Consider the following 21,762-nt stretch of genomic DNA (forward strand, 5'->3'; position numbering starts at 1 on the left):
TGTCTGTCTCTATCTCCTCTTTCTGTCTCTTTCCGTGTCTTTCTGTGTCTCTGTTTTTGTCTCTCTGCCTGTCTCTCTCTCTGTCTCTTTCCCTCCCTCTCTCTGTCTATCTCTATCCATATGTCTGTCTCTACCTCCTCTTTCTGTCTCTTTCCGTGTCTTTCTGTATCTGTCTGTTTTTGTCTCTCTACCTGTCTCTTTCCCTCCTTCTCTGTCTCTATCCATATGTCTGTCTCTCTCTCTCTGTCTCTCCTCTTTCTCTCTGTGTCTGTGTCTCTCTGTCTGTCTCTTTCCCTCCCTCTCTCTGTCTCTATCCATATGTCCATCTCTATCTCTCTTTGTCTCTCTTCTTTCTCTCTCCGTGTCTGTTTCTCTCTCCCCCACCCTTTCTCTCTTTTCTTTTTCTCTCCCACTCCCTACTCCTCCCCTCTCCTTTTTCTGTCTCTCACTTTCCCTCTTTTGCTGCCTCTCTCTCTCTCTCTCCTCACAGCTAATTAAAGTTCTAGGCTAATTAAAGTTCTCTAGAGGTGACCTAGTTCATCTCTTTGCCTAGAGTCAAGGCTGCCCTCAAACTACCCGGAAGCCTAGTTCTCTCCACTTTAGGGATTTGCCTATCATGGAAATGCCACAAGTCAGCTTAGGTGCTGGTATCAGCATTAAGACGACCTGTTTCATTTCCACCCAAAAATGTTCTTGCTGCACCTGAAGCCCATTTCTTTTTGTTTCTGCTCTAGAGAAGGAACAGTAGCTCAGCTTTTATATAGCCCTGTGAAGTGTACCAGGGCCTCCCTCACAATAAACCTGTGAGGTGGGGAGGCTAAGTACTGGATTCCCATTTTACAGATGGAGAAACTGAGGTTAAGAGAGACCAAACAAGTTGGCCACGACTACAAGGCTATTAAGTGGAAGAGCTGGGGTCCAACCTAAGATACCCCGCCCAGAACTGCTTCCACTACCATGTTCTACTGCCCCTAGAAAGCTCATAAAACAATCCAAGAGTCATTAACCACATGGCAGACAGAGACAGAAGGTTTGATTTCCTAGACAGATGGGTTTAAGGACAGTGTTATACTTATAAAAGCAGCAAGCAATGGGTATGCATTATTTGCATGAGTCCCTCTAGGAATGATGTCTGTGCCAATGGATATGTTCCCTAGGATTGTAATTGGGAAATGCTGTGACCCATCTGTACTAGTATTTGATTCTCTGTACATATTTGCTTACATTTACACGTGTACTCATTGTTTTCTCTGACAGAACGTAAGCTCACTGAGGGGCAGGGACTAGCATGCTTTTGTCATTGTATACTAGTGCCCAGTTCATAGTGTTCACTCAATAAATGTGGCTTCAATTCTGAACAAAAATATCACCGCTGATTACACACCGTAAGCACTGTACTAGGCACTGAAGAGAAGAAGCTGAAATCCAACCGTGACCCAGCCTGCAAAGAGCCTCTACTCTAGTTGGGAAGGGTATTAAAACACATAGATGAACAAATACAATTCAGAGCAAAATGTGAGAAGTACAAAGGCTTTGAAGAAATGGGAAAAGAAGGCTCAGAGAAGTCTTCAAGAAAGAATGAGACTTGAGCTGAGCCTTGAAAAAAGAGAAAGGTTTCAAAAGGCAAAGATGGTCTAAGCAAAGGCATGGAGATGAGAGAAGACTAGGGCTGGCGAGGGCAGAGCAAATAGAAGGAAGTCATCTGAGACAAAGCTGGGGAATGTGGGCTGAAGCTTGGTGGGAGATGGCCTTGAAGGCCAGGACCAGGAGTTTATTTGATGGTCAATGGGGAACAGCCCTATTTATTAAGTGCTGTGGACTGGACTAAACTGAATTAGGGGTGCAGCAGAGTGGGTTTGGAAGTAGGAGTCAGGGAGGTCAGAAGGCTATTTATTGGGGTGGTCTGCCTGGGGGCCAATGAGCCAGGAGCAATTACAGGGAGAAACAGAAGCAGTACCCAAAGAGATACCTCCTCTGGGGAGGGTCACCAAAGTGAGCCCAGGTTCTAGAAGACTAGGGAAGTGGGGTGGAGAAGAAAGGAGAGGAAAGTAAGAGAGAGAGGAGAGGAGAAGGGAGAGAGGGAGAGGAGAGCCGTGGCAGCACAGCCTCCACGGGTCCGCCATCTTCATAGGCCCGCCATCTTCATAGGCCCATGGTGTACTGACTCCTCAATGTCTAGGCCTAATTTGCTAGTTCAAAGCCTACAATCACACCATATTATCTGAAGTCCCCACCAGCTCTCCAGCCATACATCCTCTGTACTGGCATCTCACCATGTAGTAGGGGGGAGTATCATTCGCAAATCTGGCAATTTCACAGTGTATATTCTTTTCCAGATCACATTAAAATAAAGTCAGTGCCAGCAACAATCCCAGGAAGGGTCCACCCACTTTTTATTTTCCTCTTTTAAAAAGATTTTATCCATTCTGAAAAGAATTCAATTCAGCTGGCTTCAAGCACAATTGCATTTTTTTTAATCCAGAAAATAAATCTTGCCGGGTCAGTTTGCCTTCTTTGGCCATGGAGTCACCATCTTCTGAAGGGACATAATGAGGATCCTTGCCATATTTTTTTATCAAGGCCTACAAGGCTTGATGAATTCAGATCCACAGTTAGGCACTTGACATGAAAATGACTCCTTTAATTTTATTCATTGATTTCAATACCTAACCATCTTCAGAAAGAAGAAAATCATAATTTACAGAAACCTCCGACTGCCTTGGGAGGCTGAGGGAGAGATGTCAGGAGCAGAATTCTTCATGTGGCATCAGCTCACAGTGGTGGGTAGATGGAGTCGCCGATGAAAGATTTATCATCCTTCTCAGAGCATATGGTTAGTTGCCAGCTGCCACCACAAGATGAGGAAGAAAATACTGAAATTAGTTCCACCACTGAAGTATGAACCCATGTCATCTCTCAGTGTTTCAAATGCACGCAGATCAAACAATCACAGGAGAAACGAGGCCCCTCAGCTCAGGAAGGGCGGTCATGTGGTGGGAGCCACAGATGAATCTCAGGGGGTGAAAACAGGCCTCTGGCAGGGTCAATGCTACACTTGCTCTAACAGGCACGTGCACTGGCGAACACTGCAGACTTAGGCTTTTTATATCTGTACACCTGCCTTAATAACAAGTTAAAACTAAAAAAATGAGAGGAGGGTGGTTTTTTTTTGTTGTTTTTGTTTTTATGTGACCTTTTTTTTTAACAAAAAGTGGGCAAGGGGGAAATCTGAGTGAAAGTAGAATTCCAATCAACTAACAGTGAAGCATTTGTGTTTCATCAATTCTAAATTATAGCCTGCTGAAATCATACACGTAGACACACCCAGGCAGGCACGCCCAGGCACCAGGATGGAGACGTTGGAGTGCTGGGCCAGCACTATTCTCAAATGGGAAGAGCAGCCTAGCAACTAGCTGGGAGAAATTTTGGCCTCATTGATCCTGATTTATAAAGGCTATTAAAAATAAGCCCCCTCCTCCTCACACAGGAGGCCTTAAGTGTCAAGAAAATCTTTATTAAAAATTCCATCGTATTCTGTGAGGTCAGAAAAGTCATCTAGCAGAAACATTTGATCTCCCAAGACCCCTGCCTTTAAACTCCATTTCACTATTATTAGCTGGACGGTCCCATCATCCACATTGGACAGGTACTGCGCAGGAACAATAGCCTGGGCCAAGGGGAACAAGAGAACAGGCCAGACTAGACAATGACCTGTGGGAAACTGGGCAGTGCCTTTCATGACCCCAAACTTCTTGGGGAAACTAAGGTCCACCTTTCACAAGAATGTGAATGCCATAATGCTACATAGCCACAAATCATGGAACAATACGATCTCCACAAAATAACATTGCACCTTCCCCAAAGGACAAGGGAGAGGCATGTGGCAGGCGCGAGTCAGCAGCACCACATTAAGAATTAAGGATTGTGGTGGAGGCACGAGACAAAAGGATGGCCTCGAAGACAGTGGGTCCTTTGGTAGTAAGTATGAAGGAGCATTCCTTAGGGACAGCATTCCTTAGGGACTCCACCGGTGCCTATGCAATGTCCAGCCCCCAGCCCACTGGGCAGGTGCCCCAACCTCACAGAAGGCCACAGACAAGAAATTCTAGGAGGAGAGGGCAGAGTGAGACCCCCAGCACTGAGGAGTTCACAGATGCATCCAAGTATCAAAGTACCCAAGGCCAGGCTCCATGGCAGGAGAACATCTTTCTAAGGCTGGTATCACCACAGGTTGTACTAGGCCTGATGTATAAGTGACAATAGTGAGAAGTTACAATGGGGGAACAGATTAGCCAATGATCAAAGGCAGATGAGAATCTGAAATCCTGGTCCCACACACAACTTCCTTCCCCCAAGGACATGAAACTTTTAAGAAGTGAACGAATATTTAAGAAAGTCTGAATGATTGTTGGAATAATCACCAATTATTAGTAATTATTTGTCCTGGGTTTCAAAGGATATTGTTTTATTGACATGACAGTAAAATTCCACCATAAGGCAACTTTATTGTTTCAAAGATTTAGTTATATCACAATGGGCTAAGAAATTGCTGATGCTTGTGTCCAGATCTAAATGAATCTGTTAACACAGGTAAGAGCACCTGAGGAACGCCCGTTAGATAACTCAACGTCGATAGGTTCATAGGACATAGAGCTGGAAGGAACCTCGGAAATCACCAATTCCAAAATGCTCGTGCAGATGAGGAAACTGAGGTAACCTCACAAAACAAGGGTCTTGATAGGTGAACAACCAGAGCTCCTCACTTAAACCAGACGCTCCCATCACCGTACTTCACCTTCACCCTCCAGTTTGAAATTCCATTCATTTTCCAATATAAAGGCCTCTCTTTGGCATTTAAAACCCTTCACAAGCTGGGCCCTTTCCCACTCTACAGTTTTCTGATACTTTGCTTCCTCCCATGCTCCCTGTGAACCAGCCACACTGACCTCTGCTGTCCCACTCTCATGAGGCTCCATCTTCCCGCTCCAAGGCTGGGAATATCCTCCGTCCTTCCCTTCGCCTCAGCTTTCCTCCAATTCCAGCCTATGTAGGAGGCCTTTCCTGGTCTCTCCATCTCTGGTAAGTGTGTCTGCCTCCCCTGCTAGGGCCTCCATCGATTACCCTCCATCGATGCTGTACATTGTCATTTACACACACACACACACACACACACATTTGTATGTACATATGTGTGTATGTATATGCATATGCATGTGTATGTATATGTGTATTTGTATCTTATATATGTGTATGTATGCACATATATATGCACACATGTGTGCGTGCGTGTGTGTGTGTGTGTGTACGTCTTCACCTTCTGTCCACTCCATTAGATCTGAGCTCCTTAAGGACAGGAGCAGCGGTTTTGCCCTTCTTTGTGTCCTCACTGCTTACATGGTGCCTGGCCCATAATAAGTACTTAATAAATGCTTATTGACTGACTGACTGATAGGAAGGAAATAAAGAACTCAGGATTCTACAGGACAAGAGAAGTCCCAAGAGCCCTCTCTAAGGGAGAAGGCACCATCCTCCTGCCCTGGGGCAAGATGGCGTGAAAGACATTGAAGGCAATCAGGTGACCACCCCCTTGCCGCTCTGCCCCCAAGGATGACAGTCCAAAAGGCTCCATCTGTTAAACTCTGGAGCATCGGTATCTGGGAGCAATTCCTGGGATGAAGCCTCCACTTCAGAGGCCAAAACGGCGACTGCTTAGGTCAGAGGTGCCTCGTTCCCCATCATCTCCAGCCTTCAGGAGGGAGACGCTGCACCTGCCACCTGAGAACTCTCTGGGTGACATCACCAAACACTAGGCAGGCCGGGGATGAGGACATGCAGTCTGGGAGCACCTGGCCCCTTTCCAGCACCAAGCACTCCACCACAGACTCAGGATAAAAGCCCAAGGCTGCCTGATGGGGGGCTTACCTTCACCTCGATGAAGTCTGGCTCCCCCAGGGACACGAGCTCCACGTAGGCTCGGAGTTCATCCACGTTCCAGGCCTTCACCAGCGTCAGGCGATACACTGTGCGTTGTTGCTGAAATAGAGAAACAGCCAGCTCAGCTTAGAGGAAAGTTCGCTAAAGCTGACCCCCGAGGCAGGGAACAAGTCAGGGGCCACCAAACATTCCCAAATTACAGACCCCTGCGGCCACACAGAAACCTCTTTGGGAGGCTCCCCAGGAGAAAAACACCAGAATGAATGGAGAGGTTGAGGTTGGCACAGCCACCGGAGAGAGAACAATGAAGCCCTCATTCCCTCCTTCACGCCCCAAACTGAAGCATGAACAGCACTGCCAGAGACAGCCGCGCAGGACCCCAGGCCCAGGCAGAGCCCAACGTCCGAGGGGGCCAGGCAGCACGGCAGGCATGTGAGGAGAGCAGACACACGGCACCCCGCCCCACACACACATACACACAAAAGTGAGTAGAGTTCAAACGACCCCAGCACATGACGACAGACACTCACAAGAGCAAGACAACTCCCATCCTGCAAAAACCCGTCCCTTTATTTCTTCAAGGGAGTCCTTTTCCAAACCACCCAATGCTGTTCTCGAGACTACTCTATGAGGGAAGCCCAGCAGGCACTGAGAGAAACAAGAGGCAGATGAGCAAACGGAGGCACCAATGGGGTTGAGGGCCTTTGCAACCGAACTGAGACTCAAACCTCACTCTCCAGGCCCTGAGCAGGGCACCTTCCATCACAACAGAAGGATCAGCCCCCAGACACTGGCTCTAAACCAGGAGTTCATCCCCTTTGCTGTGTCAGGGACCCCTCTGGCAGTCTGGTGAAGCCAAGGGACCCCTTCTCACAATAATGGTTTTTAAGTGCACAAAATGAAATACACAGGATTCGAAAAGAAACCAATTATATGATATATAAATATTAACACATTAAATATTGTGCCATACAAATATTTATACATTGAATATAATATAAAATATTTTAATAAAAATATGTTCATAAGTATTTAGAATATAATACAATATGTGTATTATGTATTATGATGTGACATAACATATGGTAATGTACAATATAATTTATATTATACTTTATAATACAATAAAAATATTACAATGTAAAAATATTTTTTAAAAAAACAAGTTCACAGACTCCAGGATAAGAAGCCTTGCTCCACTATATGGTTCTTGTTTGGAAACTAAAAATGCTCGTTTCTGAATCTCCTCTCTCCCCGTTGCTTCTGGCAAATGACATTGCTGTGTCACTGGGGAGTGATGCTTAAGTCAATAGCTTCAGCCTTCTCCCCCAACAATTCTCTTAGCTGAGCTGCTGATGGAGTTCAATGACAAGCAAGGAAAGGGCTAAATCATGGTCAGCACGGACAAGCAAAAGCCAGGCCCCTGGATTAGCCACAAAACGGGAGGTTCACACCTGAACAACTGAAGCTGGGCAAGAAGATTCATGCCAAGGCACGCTGCCCTCTTCCTGCCCAAAGGCAGGGTATTCAGGGTACAGACCAAGACACTTTAGTGGACGACGCAGTAATTTGCTGTCTTTGACCATATGGATTTGTAATAAGGGTTTTGTTTTTCTTTCTTTTTCAATAGGGATGGAAGGAGGGAGAAAAAAATAGGGTTTTGGTTAATTGAAAAAGAAGTTAATTTTTAAAAATATTCAATTCAATAAGTGCCCAAAGTTGTGCTAAGTCAGAGCATCATCCAGTTTTGCAGCTGGAAGTGTTCTTAGAGACCATCAATCCTAATGTGAAAAGGATCCCCACTAGCACATACCTGAGAAGTGGGGGGAATCCCCAACCTCTTTTTGGGCAGCTCTAAGTGTCAGGAAGTCTCTCCTGAATCTAAGCCTCAATTCGCCTTCTTGTCACTTCCACCCACTGTTCTGTTCCCAGTTCTGCCCTCTACAGCCAAACAGAACAAAATGTCATCCCCTTTCCACTGCTATCACACCAGAGGCTTCTGGCTCTAGGGCTGGAAGTCACTCCAGAGGCCACTGAGGCCACGAGCACATTTTCCTCCTCCCTCCTCCCTACTGCTAGTCTTGCAGGTGGTGGGTGTAACATCTTAAAGAGTACATTTTCCAGTGTTAAAAAATTATATTAAATTATTAAATTACATTACATGAATTAAATTATATTCTCCAATGTAATGAAAATGAGGGCATTCCTCATTTTACAGGTGAGGAAACCAAGGCCTGAAGAGGTGAGGTAATTTGTGCCTGAGGCCCCCTGAAATCTCTTCATCTCCAGGCCAAGAGCACCCCCACACCTCTGCTCCACCCTCATGTGACATGTCCTCAGACTTACAGAAGAGAGCCACTGTCTTCAAGGAGGTTATCTTGTGCTGGTCTAGTCTGAACCTTTCCCTCCCCAAAAATGAAAGCCAAGGGTAGGTGGTAAAGGCAGTGCTATAAATGAGCCTCCAATGACTCAACTGTTTCCAATGAAAGCTTTGAGTTTCTTTCTTTTCCCACCTTGACAACACATCTGAAAACAGAAGAGAAAGAAAGAGCCCTCAGAAGGTCTGATTCCAATTCAACACTCCAGCCACTGGGCACATGGATTCCCTCCAGACCACCAGCCACGTCTCAACTTGACGAGAGCCAATCTCTACACCTTGCACTGCTCTCATAGGGAAGAAGCTGCTCCTTAGGCAACGCTGAGATTTGCACCCCTGTTTTGCTTTCTAAGACCAAACAGAACAACCCTAATCCCCATCTACACAGCAGCCTTACAAATATCTGAAGATGGTGACCAAGCCCTACCATGCCTTCTCTTCTCCTGGCTAAATGTTTCCAGTTCATTCAAAGTGCCCCTGATGGACTAGTTTTGAGGTGCCTTGCCATCTTGGTCACCCTCTTTTGGATACTCTCCAGCTTAATTTCTAAAATATCCTTCCTAAAATGTGGTGCCCAGAGTTAGTGGAAAGAACACTGGATTGCAAGGTCAGAGGATCTGGGTTGAAGCCCCAGTCCTAACACTTCCTAAGTGATGCTAGGCAAGTCACTCATCCTGGGTCTCATTTTCTTCATCTGTAAAATGGAGATAACAATTCTTATACTACCTACTTCACAGGGCTGTTGTGAGGAGAGCACTTTGTAAACTTCTATTTCCATGAATGTGACCTGGGCACTGCAATGCTGATAATCAAAAAAGCTAATGACATTTTCAGATCCATCGGTAGAAATGCAGTGTACAGAAATGGGAGAAGTGAGACTTTCCTAATCAGGTCACATTTTGAATAATGCATATTATGGTGGCTCTCTTCTCCATAGTGTTGTCAAAGTTGACAAAATGAGCCACAAACACACAAAATAAGTATCTCAAGATAGTGGGAAGAGCAGGGATGGAGGATGTAGTCCATCAAAAGCAACTGGAGAAACAGCAGAAAATCCACTGAGCACCAAGAAACAGTGATAAAAATGACTCCAAGAAGAAACTCATTAAAATGTCTTTTATGAGGAATTTTACAACACTGAAAAATGAGCTTTTAAGATGTAACGCCCACCATCTGCAAGGCTAAAGGGGGGGGGGGGGGGGGGGGGGGTAGAAACTGTGCTCATCCATCACATACTTACAACTGAATCTCACCAGTACCCCAGGATCCAGACATCTGAAATGCCACCAAGCAGCCTTCCCAGGCTCCTCTCTTTTAGGCAGGCTGCAGCACTAACGCACCCAGAACACCTGATTTTCCCAAACCACTGCTATGCCGAATTACAGCTTTCCTTTTCAGGGTCTACGTTCCGTTCACCCATAATCCAAAATAAATAAGGGAAGTGATGGAAGACAACTATTTTCTTCACTTTGTGACAAACCGGCTGAATGAGAAATTAAGATTTTTAGAACCCAAAATAAAACTACTGGTAGTGAGAAAGACTGCTTGAGAAAGAGAACAGAAAATCAGATTCCTAATTCTAAAAGGCCATGAGCTCACTTGCAGTAAGACTGGAGCTAAGACCTAACACTCTCTTCTCCTCTGTGACACCTACTGAGCAAAGTGGATAACTCTGCTGAAAGTATCACCCAGCCTTGTCTCCTCGACACCTTTTAGATCATAATGACAATGCTGAGACTGATGTTTCAATAATAACAGCTCAAACTCACACAGCACTTCACAGTAGGACAAATGCTTTTTCCACAACCACCTCAGAAGTAATCAGTGCCCCAACTGTTAATGACCACAATAAGCCAGTTCTAAAGCACTTTCCTCACAATAATCTAACTTTAAATTCAGCAGCCCATCAGAATCTGCATTCACATCTACTGACTCCCAGCCCACTGTCCTTTCTCGCTAACCTAGTTTGCCTTCAGCATACTCTTTTGCTCTTTTTTCGGGACACTTTAAGTAGGTTAAACATCAGTAGTATTTCTAATGAAGAAAGAGAGGGGAAATGTTTTTAAAATGCAATGAGTCATGCAAGAATCACATTAGCCCATAGGTATATGCTCTCTCCTATCATTATACACAAGGTTAGTATTTTAACTCCGGAAATGCCAGAAAGTCACCAAGAATTAATTGAAAATCTCTGTGACCTATAAGAATCACTTAGCTATCTACCCACACTACTTCCGGACAAATTGCCTCTACAAGAAGCCTGGGAGATGAAATGAGGTCATGGAGAAGCGCAAAAGCTGCCTCTTCAAACAAAGACAGGCTTCATAGGACACCAGGAGAAATTCCTGAATAATAAAAGTGAGCACTTGAACAAATACCGGTTGACTTAGAGTTTCTGGAAAACTTAGAGGTAATTTAGAAAAGCAGGTTTATTAGTGACAATGATTAATGAATATATATGAAGGACAGTACATTTTTATTTTTTTGCTTTTTGGTGAGGCCACTGGGGTCAAGTGACTTGCCCAGAGTCACATAGCTAATACGTGTTATGTGTCTGAGGTCAGATTTGAACTCAGGTCTTCCTGACTCCAGGGTCAGTGCTCTATCCACTGTGCCACCTAGCTGCCCCAACAGTACATTTTTAAAAGAAATGTTTCTGAGGTGTTTCTCTTAAAAATTCAATTCCCACTTTGCAACTATCTAATCTTAACTTCAACTTGTTTTGTTTCATAAAAGGAGAAAAATTTTGATAAATTTTGAGTTCAGGCCAAGTTAATGAAACTGTATGTCTGTCTAACTATTGGTTGGAATTCCCTTGCTGGGTTCTGACACTGGCTAAATGAAGGTTCTATGATTTAAATGCATTGGGAGTAAAATCAGCTCAAGATCTAAAATAAGCCCAAGGTCTGAGAATTTAGTGACACTTGAAACACATAATCAATAGACAAGTGCTAGGGGACAAATGGGTATAGTGGGGAAAAGGAGATATTGGAAAAAAGTCAACTGTATTTTTCAGAATTTCATTTCAGAATTTTTTTTTCCAAAATGGTAAAGAAATGATATGGACATAATTATATGGTTAATTACAACAAAACCAATTAAAAAGTATTTTAGGAATGTCTACTTTGTGCAAAGCATTGTGGGGGAAAGAAGAATGTTACAAGATGTTGGCACTCACATACTTTACAATCTTGCTGGTGAGACAGAAATAAGCCCCATAGAACAACTAGAGAAGAATTCGATGGAAGAGTAGAACCAGGTGACCATGCACGTGACAAAATCCAAAGAAAGGCAAAATTCACGTGGGCCAGAAAAGTCTCAGAAGGACTATTCCCAGAGGAGCTAAGTAAGGCCTGGAGGAGAGTTGCTTGGAGGAGGCTTCATTTCAATGAGACTTTAAAAGGTGGCAGAGGAATGCCAGGTGCAGAAGTAAGGAGGGGAGAGAAGCATAGAAAAGGGACAAGGCCATTCCAGGCCTAAATAGGATAAGAACATGAGTAAAGGAAAGAAGGAGAAAGCACGAAGCACTTGTCCATCATTCAAACTGAAGGCTGCAGTCACCTGGTAAATCAACTCAGAAGTCGTCAAAGCTGACAAACCCATCAGACAAGATTTACCAGCACAGGCAAATTCAATAGGCGGTTGTTATGCACACCCCTGACTAATCTAGGAGCACCACGAAAGAAAGATGCAAAATATTAACCATCCATGCCCATCAACTGTTGTCAGCAAGGAAGAGGACTTTATTGTTTGGGTCCCCAGCTAATAATAGCTGAAAGGTGACATACTTTTCTGCATGGTAAATATTCAAAGATTTTGATCCTGAAGATGATATGATATTACAAGCAGAACCACAGAGTTTCAAGTATGAAAGATGCCTTTACATTTAAAATTTTTAAATTTTTATTGAACATCTCAAGAAAAAGCCCTAAAATTTAACCCTTTGATCCCCTTGCCTCTTTCTTTGAAGTGTGGGCCCTGGAGCTGCCACAGACCCTCTCCCATCTCTGTCAATGATAAATGGAGCTGCAGCCATTTCAAGAGACAAAAAGGGATGAAGAATATAATGACAAATCTTGAAAACAAAGGACCCATCAGCCTCTCACTGAAGTTTACAGGGGGAAAAAAAGATTGGTTGTGAAATAAAAGAACATAAATGCTTTTAAAAGAGCAAATATATTCAGATAATGAAATGGTTCATTTCAATCTGCACAGCTAATCCTAGGATCATCAAATGTAAACAAAGCGAGAAAGGAGAACCAGACTGAATGTACTTAGTGGATAGAACAGAGGAATGGAAATCAGAAGATCTGAGTGTGAATCCTGCCTCAGACGAATCACTTAATCTCTTTTTGCCTATTTTCCTCATCTGTAAAATGGGGATAATAACAGCACCAACCTCCCAGGGTTGTTGTGAGAATCAAGTGAGCTAACATAAGCAAAGCATTTTGCAAACCTTGAAGTACTATATAAATGACCACTATTATTATTAATCATATCAACATTAATACTAATAATAACAACAATAACGAAAGAACTTTGTTAACAATGTCAGTACAGAAATCATTTATGAAGGAGAATGTACCAGGCACTGCTTCTTTTCTATGTTCCCTAAGAGGACCCAAACACCACAGAAATCACCGTATTTGTCCTTATCAATGGGGTAACTGACCTGGATGTCTGTAAACACGCATCTCTGTCCTATGCACAAATTGAAAGGTGCTCAGAGCAATGTGACTTGGTTTCCTCATTAGCAAGTAAAATCTCTATTTAGGTCCTGGTCTGGCTCATTGCCAACAAAGTTTCAAGTGCTCAGTAGTTCATTTTTAATTTTGAAGCTTATTGTTCTCATTTTAAGATAACAACTCTTGGGCTGTAAAGACTGAGCAATGATCCAGCTCCTTCACTGCCTAACCTGCCATATATCTTTGGTCACGGGCCTACTTCCTACACCAGTTTACCTGTACATGAATGGGGTTGTAGCCATTTCAAGAGACAACCATGATGTGAAGAGAACTCTCATAAATGGGCACAACTGTAGAAGAAAAGCAGCTGAATGTGTACAGGTTTCCAAAGCACAGATCTTAATAAAATGAAAAACCACAGAACCCTTTGTGCAGGGAAAACATTCTCCCCATGACAAAGGAGGGTGGTAACTATCAAGACGTGAGTCAACAGGAACAAGAAAATCATCCTCTAGGGGGTTTTTTCCAATAAGTATGTCCATACTAAAGACTACTGAATTATCTCAAATGATACATCTTCCCTAAGGAATATAGCCTTGAACCAACATGCAATGATGTGGTTTTCTGTGAGAATAATTACTTAGCACTTAATTCTTGGAGTAAATTTAGTTTCAGAGCATTTACAAACATCAGTCAATTAAATTTTACAACAACTTTGTGGAAGGAATGTGTGCCTGATACAACGTGGGAGGGGGAGGGGAGGCTGGGGGGAGGGCAAAAGGACTTTCAGGGAAACGGAGATTTGCTGTTAGCACGGAACTTGAGCCTTCCAGGAAATCCTGACTCCCTGATCATCCTTCACGGTCACCTTTCTGCTCCAATGGCCATCACCCTGGCTCTCTGAACCACTTTCCACAGCTCTCCTGACTCTATTCTCCCCAAGTTCCAATCTATCCTGTACATCTGCACGTGTAACCTTCCTAACGCAACCTACGGCAACTCCCCATTTCCTACTGCAGGAGCTGACAACTTTCGGTAGGAATGAAACGTCAAAAATAACATTTTATATAGTCGCTTAACCTCCCTGAGACTCAGCTTCCTCATCTTAGAAGAATTAAGAGGATTAGAACTAGATGGCCTCTGAGGTCCTTTCCAGCTCTAAATTACAACCCAGAGAACCTTTTTTCCCCACTTAATAGCATTTTATTTTTTTCCAATTACATGTAAAGATAGTTTTCAACATTCACCTTTACAAGATTTTGAGTTCCAATTTTTTTCTCCCACTCTCTCTCCCCTCCCCAAGACAGCACGCAATCTGATATAGGCCATACATGTGTAATCATATTCAACATATTTCCACATTAGTTATGTTGTGAAAGAAGAATCAGAACAAAAGGGAAAAACCATGAGAAAGAAAAAAAAAAAGAGAGAAAACAGTATGCTTGACTGGCATTCAGACTCCATAGTTCTTTCTCTGGATGTGGACAGCATTTTCCATCATGAGTCTTTTGGAATTGTCTTAGGTCATTGCATTGCTGAGAAGAGCCAAATCTATCAACGTTAGTCATTGCACAATGTTACTGTTACCATGTACAACGTTCTCCTGGTTCTGCTCATTTCACTCAGCATCAGTCCGTACAAGTCTTTCCAGGTTTTTCTGAAGTCTGCCAGCTCATCATTTCTTATAGCGCAATAGTATTCCATTACATTCATATACCACAATTTTTTCAACCATTCCCCAACTGATGGTCATCCCCTTAATTTCCAATTCTTTGCCACCACAAAAAGAGCTGCTATGAATATTTTTGTACATGTGGGTCTTTTTCCTTTTTTTATGATCTCTTTGAACCCCATGAATCTTAAAGTACTGAGGGAAACAAAAGATACTTAACGGTCCCTATCCCCAGGGGATGTAATGGTGGGCTCAGGCTGCCAGGGCTCCAGGCCTGGCCTTTCCTCCCCTACAAGTCTCCTGTTGTATTTGTTGCCCACCATCATTTCTTATGTTTCAGTGACATGAGGCAGTCACTCACAGTCCCTGATTCATTGCTTTTGTCCAGCCAAAAGAGCTGTGGACAACCGTCCTAGCCTGTCTTGCCCCTCACAATTTCCTCAGCCTGATCAGAAGGAGTCCTTTACAATCTGGCTCCTGCCTACTTTGCCAACCTTAATTCACACTAATTCCCTTCAAGCAGGCTATGTTCTAGGCAAATTGGATTACTCATCTCTCCATTTCTTCAAGTGCCGTCTCCCATCTCTGTGCCTTTGTTCATGCCACCCCCATGACTAAGATGGACACACACACACACACACACACACACCCTCTCCCTTTCCTCTTCTCTCCCTTTAAAGCAACATCAGAGCCCTCCATAAAACCTTCCCTGATTCCTGGCCCTTCAAGCTTAAGATGATGTTTCTCCTTTCCAAACCCCCTAGCACACTGTAATAATCTCTCCTGGGGGCACATTGTCTAATGGGTATTATAGTCATTTGTCTACCTGTCTAATCTCCCCTGCTAGAAAGTAAACTCTTTGAGAGGAGGGACCATGTCTCATTTCAGGTTCATATCCTCGATGCCTTGCACAATGAATGGCCCTTATAGAGGAAACTCCTAGGCAAGGGATCCCCTTCTTCCAATGTAGTTCAACCCTTTTTCAGCAATTTATAGTCTTGTCTATAGGATGGTTGAATGACTTGCCCAGGGTCACACGGTCAATATATATTGGCGGCGGGACTTGGTCCCTGGTTTTTCGGGCTTCATGGCTACTTCTCCATCCACTACCCCATGCTGTGCTTAACAACAGGTTATTAAACTGAATTTCCTTCCCTGAAAAGCCCAGGGAGCCCCCAGGAACCTTCTTGTGCCCAATGACCCGGAAGTCATCTGTGAGCACAGGGAGAGGGAGCCAGGCCCCCCTGGGTTGCCTCGGCATGGCCACCAGCCATTGTCTTCCCATGCTCAGCACCGAGAAGCCAGATCCAAAATGGCCCAGCTGGGGAATAAAAAGCGTCTCTTTTCCAATGGCCCTCCTGCCTGATGAAAACGAGGCTGCATCCTGCCGAGTTAAAGTGCGGGATGGGACTGGCGGAGACCTTCTCCAGGGGCGGCCGCATGGACCCAGGAATTGGCAACCGGGGCTGGGGGGAATAGCGCTCCCCAGAGTGTCCCACAAGCCCCGTCTGAGGTGCTTTTAAATTGCTGAAAGGTCATGCAGGGAGGGCCAGGCCCAGGGCTGTGGGTGAGGCTGCCTCAGGAATATTTTCCTTCCAGGCAGGGTAATTGGTTTTTCTCAAAAGCAGCCACGTGTGCAGAATGTCGGCAGTCACAGGAGAGAAAGGAGGCAGGGATATTTATATGCAGCACCCCCGTGGCTGGTTTTGCAAGGAAAGCAGACTTCTCTATACTCTCCTCCAGTGACTAATGGTTTTTTTTTTTTAAATTGTCTCTATTAAAATCTATGGGAAACAAATTGGGTATTGGCAAAGTAGTAATCCAGCCTAGCAAATGAAACCTGAGTTGCCATAAATGCTAAGCTTTAAATTAAAAAAAAAAAAATCCAACCCTAATTGCCGTTGTTTCTCAAATCAATGAAGTTCTAGCAGGAACATTTAACATTCCTACTGAAAGTAGGATAATGTGACAAACCATACTCAATTTCTTTTCAATGGCTTTTGGTTCACACAATGCAAAACAGGAAATTAAAAATTATGGGCACGGGGACTGCAGACAAAGCCACATGCCACTTATGGGAAGAAAATCCAAAATGCCCATTAGGGGTTAGGGTTAAGCAAGCAGGGAGGAAGCCTGCTGAGGAGCATCCATCTCTAAGTGCACTTTGGCAAAGGGGTTGAGAGAGAGACGATTCTGAGTAGTAAATGACACCCTGTTTCAAAGCTCGGAAGGGGACCCCAGATGGTTGTGGGAAGCGTGCTCCGCAGTTGAAGGGGGATGAGCAGAAAAGCCGAGGCTCTCACTGTCATGAGGTTATTTCCAGGATAAATTAGAGAGCTACCCCATCTGGGTCTTAATGAACAGCTGAGAGGGCAAGGCCAGGGGAGTGAGCTCCCTTACATTCAAGCAACCCCATTTGAGGGTGTCAACATCAAAGGAGAACCCTGAATGACAAAGGCAGAGTCAAGATCCCAGACCTGGAATCACTCTGAGCTGCACTCCTGGGCCTCTGAAGGATGGGCCTTTACTGACGGCCCCTCAGGAAGGAGCTGGTCCATGGCCCAGCAGCCTCTTTGAGAGCTAAACCACAGTGATCCACCCCTGATGGCAACCAACTGTAGGGACCTCAAGATGGACGCTCTGGTCATCAACTGTCCCCTGAACGTACATACTACGCTGGATTGGATTTGGGTAATGCTGTCACACTGATTCTGTCTGGAACTCTCTAAGGGAGAGCAACAATGAAGCAGTATGCAGAGAGACCTTTGTAAGAGTGACGCTCTCAACGTAGATAGACCGTCTTTATCTTCTGGGGGAAGGGGAGCCATGGGCACGGCTTTCATGTTCGTCTCTCTGCTTCTGTCCAGCACTGAGGCAATGAAACCTGAACTCGAGAAGTCCTACACAGGTTTCATTCTTTCTCGTATGGCCCAAGTGAATGTCGCTCGGTTTTTTCATTTTACCACAAAGAAAAAAATGAACTAATCATACTTTGAAAAAAATTCTCTCATGTCCCAACGTCTGTAAATGTTTCAGAATCGAACTTGGTTACCTGGCATCGACAATGAACATAAGGAGAGAAAGCGGTGCCAACAGCCTGCCCTCAACCCTTCTTCCTCCAGAAGACAAAGCCAATCAGCAGTTATTCAAAGAAGTAAGACATGTGTAACGTGCGCTGGCAAATGATGAAGAAGAAAGCACATGGCTTGGCCCGTCTATAGTCTGTACTCGTAGACTATTACCACCTGCTGCCATAATGGAGGAGGGGTTAAAAGGCAAACAAGTTTAGAAGAATAAGGAAAATCCTGATCTTTTTTTTCTCAAATCTGAACCCCTACTTTCTCATCTCAACCAAGAACTCAGAAGTGAGGCCTACACAGTCACATGCTGATATCTTGATGATAAACACTGCTCAGTGAATTGAGCAGTGGACAACGGTGGAACATCAGGTGGGTCCTACTTCATGGGTGGCATCTCTATACAATTAATTACTAGAGGGCCATCTTCTCCCTTTAGAACCCAGAGTCTAGTAGTGGGAAAACCCCAGGACAGCCATTTCTCTCTCCATCTATGGCACAGAAATGAAAATGTCAAATCCTGTATTTGATTTTCTGTGAAGATGTGCACTGGGCTGGGAAGATCTAGTATTGCATCTCCAAATGGATACCTGGTGGGTGAGTCAAAGGTAACACGCCCAAAACAGAAGTCATTCTCTCCCTCCTCCACCACCATGAAGTCACTGCTCCTCCAAACTTCCCTGTTTCTATTGAGGGTCCTACTAGCCTTGCAGGCGCACAGCTTGGGAGCCTCCATGCCTTCCTTCCCTTCCCTCATCCTGCCATCTACGAGCCAAATCTCGTAGATTCTACCTCCAAGGTATCATTCATCAGACCCCTTCACCCCACACACACGATCACCTCCCATCTGGACACCTGTAGTCGTTTCCTAAAGGATCTCTCTCCAACCCACCCTCCCAAAAGCTGCCAAATGAACGTTCCTTAAGGACAGGTCTGGCCATATCACTCCCAGCTCCCAAAGATCTAGTGGCTCTCTCTTGCCTCAAGGCTAAAATAAAAGCTCCTCTCTCTGGCATTTAAAGGCCTTCACAAGGAGGCTCCAGAACACCTTTGTGGGTTCACTGCACATGACTCGCCCTTCATTCAGTGTTATAGCCAAGCAGACCTACTCATTGCTCCTCGTGCAAGCCGTCTTCTTGCTCGTCTCCACACCTCTGCACGGCTGTCGCCTTTGCCTGGAGTGAACATCTTCTTCTCCTTCTTCCTGGAATCCTTAGCTTTCTTCAAAGATCAGGTCAAGATTCAATCCCTACATCAATCAGTCAGTCCTTCAACAAGGATTTATTAAGTGAATACAATGTGCCAGGTACCAGCACTAAGATCTGGGCTTTCCAAGACAAAAATTAAACAGTTCTTGCCATCAAAAGACTTACATTCCACAAGGAGAGACAACTTACACAATGAATGAATAAATGAAAAAAAACATTTATTAAGTCTTTATAAGATGCCAAGCACTATGCTAAATTCTGGGGATGCAAAAAAAAAAACCACAAAGAAAGTTCTGATTCTCCTTAAGGAGCTTACATTTCAATACACATTCCAATGGTCAAAACACAAAGGGCAGTGGTGGCCAGAGAAGGGTACTGTGGGCCGGAATATTACAGGAAAGGTAAGTAGCACCACAGAGAAGGAGATTGGCATGTCCCTTCCATGGACAACGGCAGAGTTTCAATCATGCCTACACTGGAGGAGTGGGAGCAGAAGGGAAGACGATGACAAGACAAGAAGATGGGCGAGGATTAGGAAGGTCAGCCTAAAATAGCAGGCCTGAAGAGGTAGCTGCCAATCAGGATGACCCTAAAGGTCCCTTCCAACTCCAAATTTATGACCCTATGATAATGACAGATTCCTGCTGAAAGAAGCTCAGATTCTTAGACTAGCCAAAGTCGTCGTCAGTGTTTCCAAAGATCAGCACGCTGGGCTGGGCATCCAGGGATGCCTCCAAGACTCCGTTTCAACTCCACTTTCTGCAGGAGGCCTTTCCTGGTTCCCCACCCACCCCACCCCAGCTGCTTGACCCTCTCTACCCAAGGCCACCCTGGGCCTCTGCTTTGTGTCCTGTACACATGGAAGCATTCCTGAAATAATGACAAGGAAGCTTGGAGTGTGAGCAACTAGGGGCCGGGAGGTGGAAGGATCACAAAACACCTCATGTAACTGATACTGTTTATAGCTATACCAACTGTAATTAATACCTATGCTACATAAATAATTCTCAAAAAATGAGAAGGAATTCTAGAAAAGTCCTGGCATTTATGTTGTTTTTGTTTTTGTTTTTCAACTATCTTGCCTAGTTGCCTCATATAGCATGGTGTTAAGACTAGGAAGACCTGGGTTCAAATCCTACTTCTGATATCCTTTATGCGTTTAAAAACTTTATTGGGAGAAGAGGGTCCACAGGCTCCACCAGCCTGCCACAGAGATCTGGCGCACAAAAAAGGTTAAGAATTCCCCAATGCACTCCATCTGAATACCCTCAATTCAGCAATCTACTATAACAGGCTTTAGTTTCATTTGTATTTTAGGTCTAAATGTTAAGGCTACAAATCTGAGAGAGAGAGAGACAGAGACAGAGAGACAGAGAGAGACGTTTGGACAGAGAAGGGGAGGGAGAGATGGAGAGGAAGAAAAAGAGACAGACTGGGAGTGAGAGAGAGAGAGAGAGAGAGAGAGAGAGAGAGAGAGAGAGAGAGAAAGAGACCTGCTAGGATTGATTCAGAAAGATCAGCCTACATTAGAAAAAACAATTTCAAAGGATTCCATCCGAAGTTCTTGCATGCAATTTTAACATGCACCATTAACAAAAATGTTACAACCAACCAAGAGCTAATTCAAAGTTCCCCTCAAGAGGCAATATTCTTTCACTGAAGAGAAGGGAGTGTAAATGCATTGCTAGCCATGATGGTGGGTCACCAAAAACCTCAAAACATTGGCTCAGAACTAAACCCTTAAGGGAAATTCGAAGGGGTTTTTAATCATTTTCATTATCCACACGCATCAAGAGCTGTGGCTGACATCACAGAATAGAGGCTGTCTTTTCTCAGATAAGGAGACGTGCTCTGATGTTACACGCCAATGGCATAAGGAGGCAAAATGTAGACCTAGAGGGGACTGAGCAAGGGCAGGCAGGGCAGGGGGCGAGAGTCCCTTGCTGCCGGGAGGTGATGCCGGGCTCACTCGCTACATCTGAAACACGTGGTGTCTCCCCAAAACACCGTTCACTCTTACTTGGTTCAGCAATGGCCCTGAGTACATTTGGGACCAAAGAAAAGAGAGCAGTCCCTTCCGCTCTGGAACTCTACAAGCTATGAACTGTAGCACAGAATGACAGCCACAAGAGGAAATCAAATCCAAAGAAAGATTTTCTGAAACACCAACAGAGGACTGTGTCAAAACCAAAATGAACATGCTTACATGTGGACAAGGCACCCTAGGCAACACATTAGCCAGGCTGCACTGAGAGCCAGACTACCAAAGGAAACCATTAGCCATACTCCTCTATCACAGAAGCACAGGCCAGAGGTCTGTTCTCTGCAGGAGATCTGAAAGAAAAGAATACTGGAAAGGAAGTATGCAGTAAGTGGGGTCTGTGAAAGAGGGACAGCAAGAGAGCACAACTTACCCAGAATGCCACTCTCCAAATCACAATGGATTTGGTCTATTTTTTTTTTTAAAGGAACCAGGAAAAACATTCTACTAAACAGGACATAAATAGGACAAATACTGTGACTGATCAGCTGATTCTCCTGAAAGATGATTTGTACCCATCTGGAAACTCAAGTTTCAAATGTAACAATAAATACTCCCTTGCTGGAGCCTAATGTTCAAATGCAAACCTTTCCCACTGCCAGGAAAAAGGGGGAAAAAAAAGATGTCAAAATGTTCTGAGCGTCTCTGTCTCCCACCCAAACACCCCTGCTCAGCTCTGCAGAAAGGCTGACAAATTGGAAGGTGACTCAGTCACGGAGGGAGCCTTCTGCAGAGTCTGTCCTACAGAAAGCTCATTAGTGGCAATCA

The 21,762-nt window shown here is 44.4% G+C and overlaps 1 protein-coding gene across 3 annotated transcripts in view; it reads right to left on the minus strand.

The window, feature by feature from the left end:
- TYW1 (tRNA-yW synthesizing protein 1 homolog) overlaps positions 1–21,762 on the minus strand; it is a 242,919-nt gene that overhangs the window by 46,328 nt on the left and 174,829 nt on the right. For 2 of the 3 annotated variants that reach the window (XM_027862445.1, XM_027862446.1), the window contains exon 14: positions 5,923–6,033. In XM_027862445.1, coding sequence (XP_027718246.1) covers positions 5,923–6,033 — 111 coding nt within the window. Of the gene's footprint in view, positions 1–2,451; positions 2,846–5,922; positions 6,034–21,762 lie in introns of those variants that run through there. The other variant, XM_027862447.1, reaches the window with a different exon arrangement.

This window comes from Vombatus ursinus, unplaced genomic scaffold (genome assembly GCF_900497805.2).
Source record: "Vombatus ursinus unplaced genomic scaffold, bare-nosed wombat genome assembly UNPS02014768.1, whole genome shotgun sequence".
NCBI lineage: Eukaryota > Metazoa > Chordata > Mammalia > Diprotodontia > Vombatidae > Vombatus > Vombatus ursinus.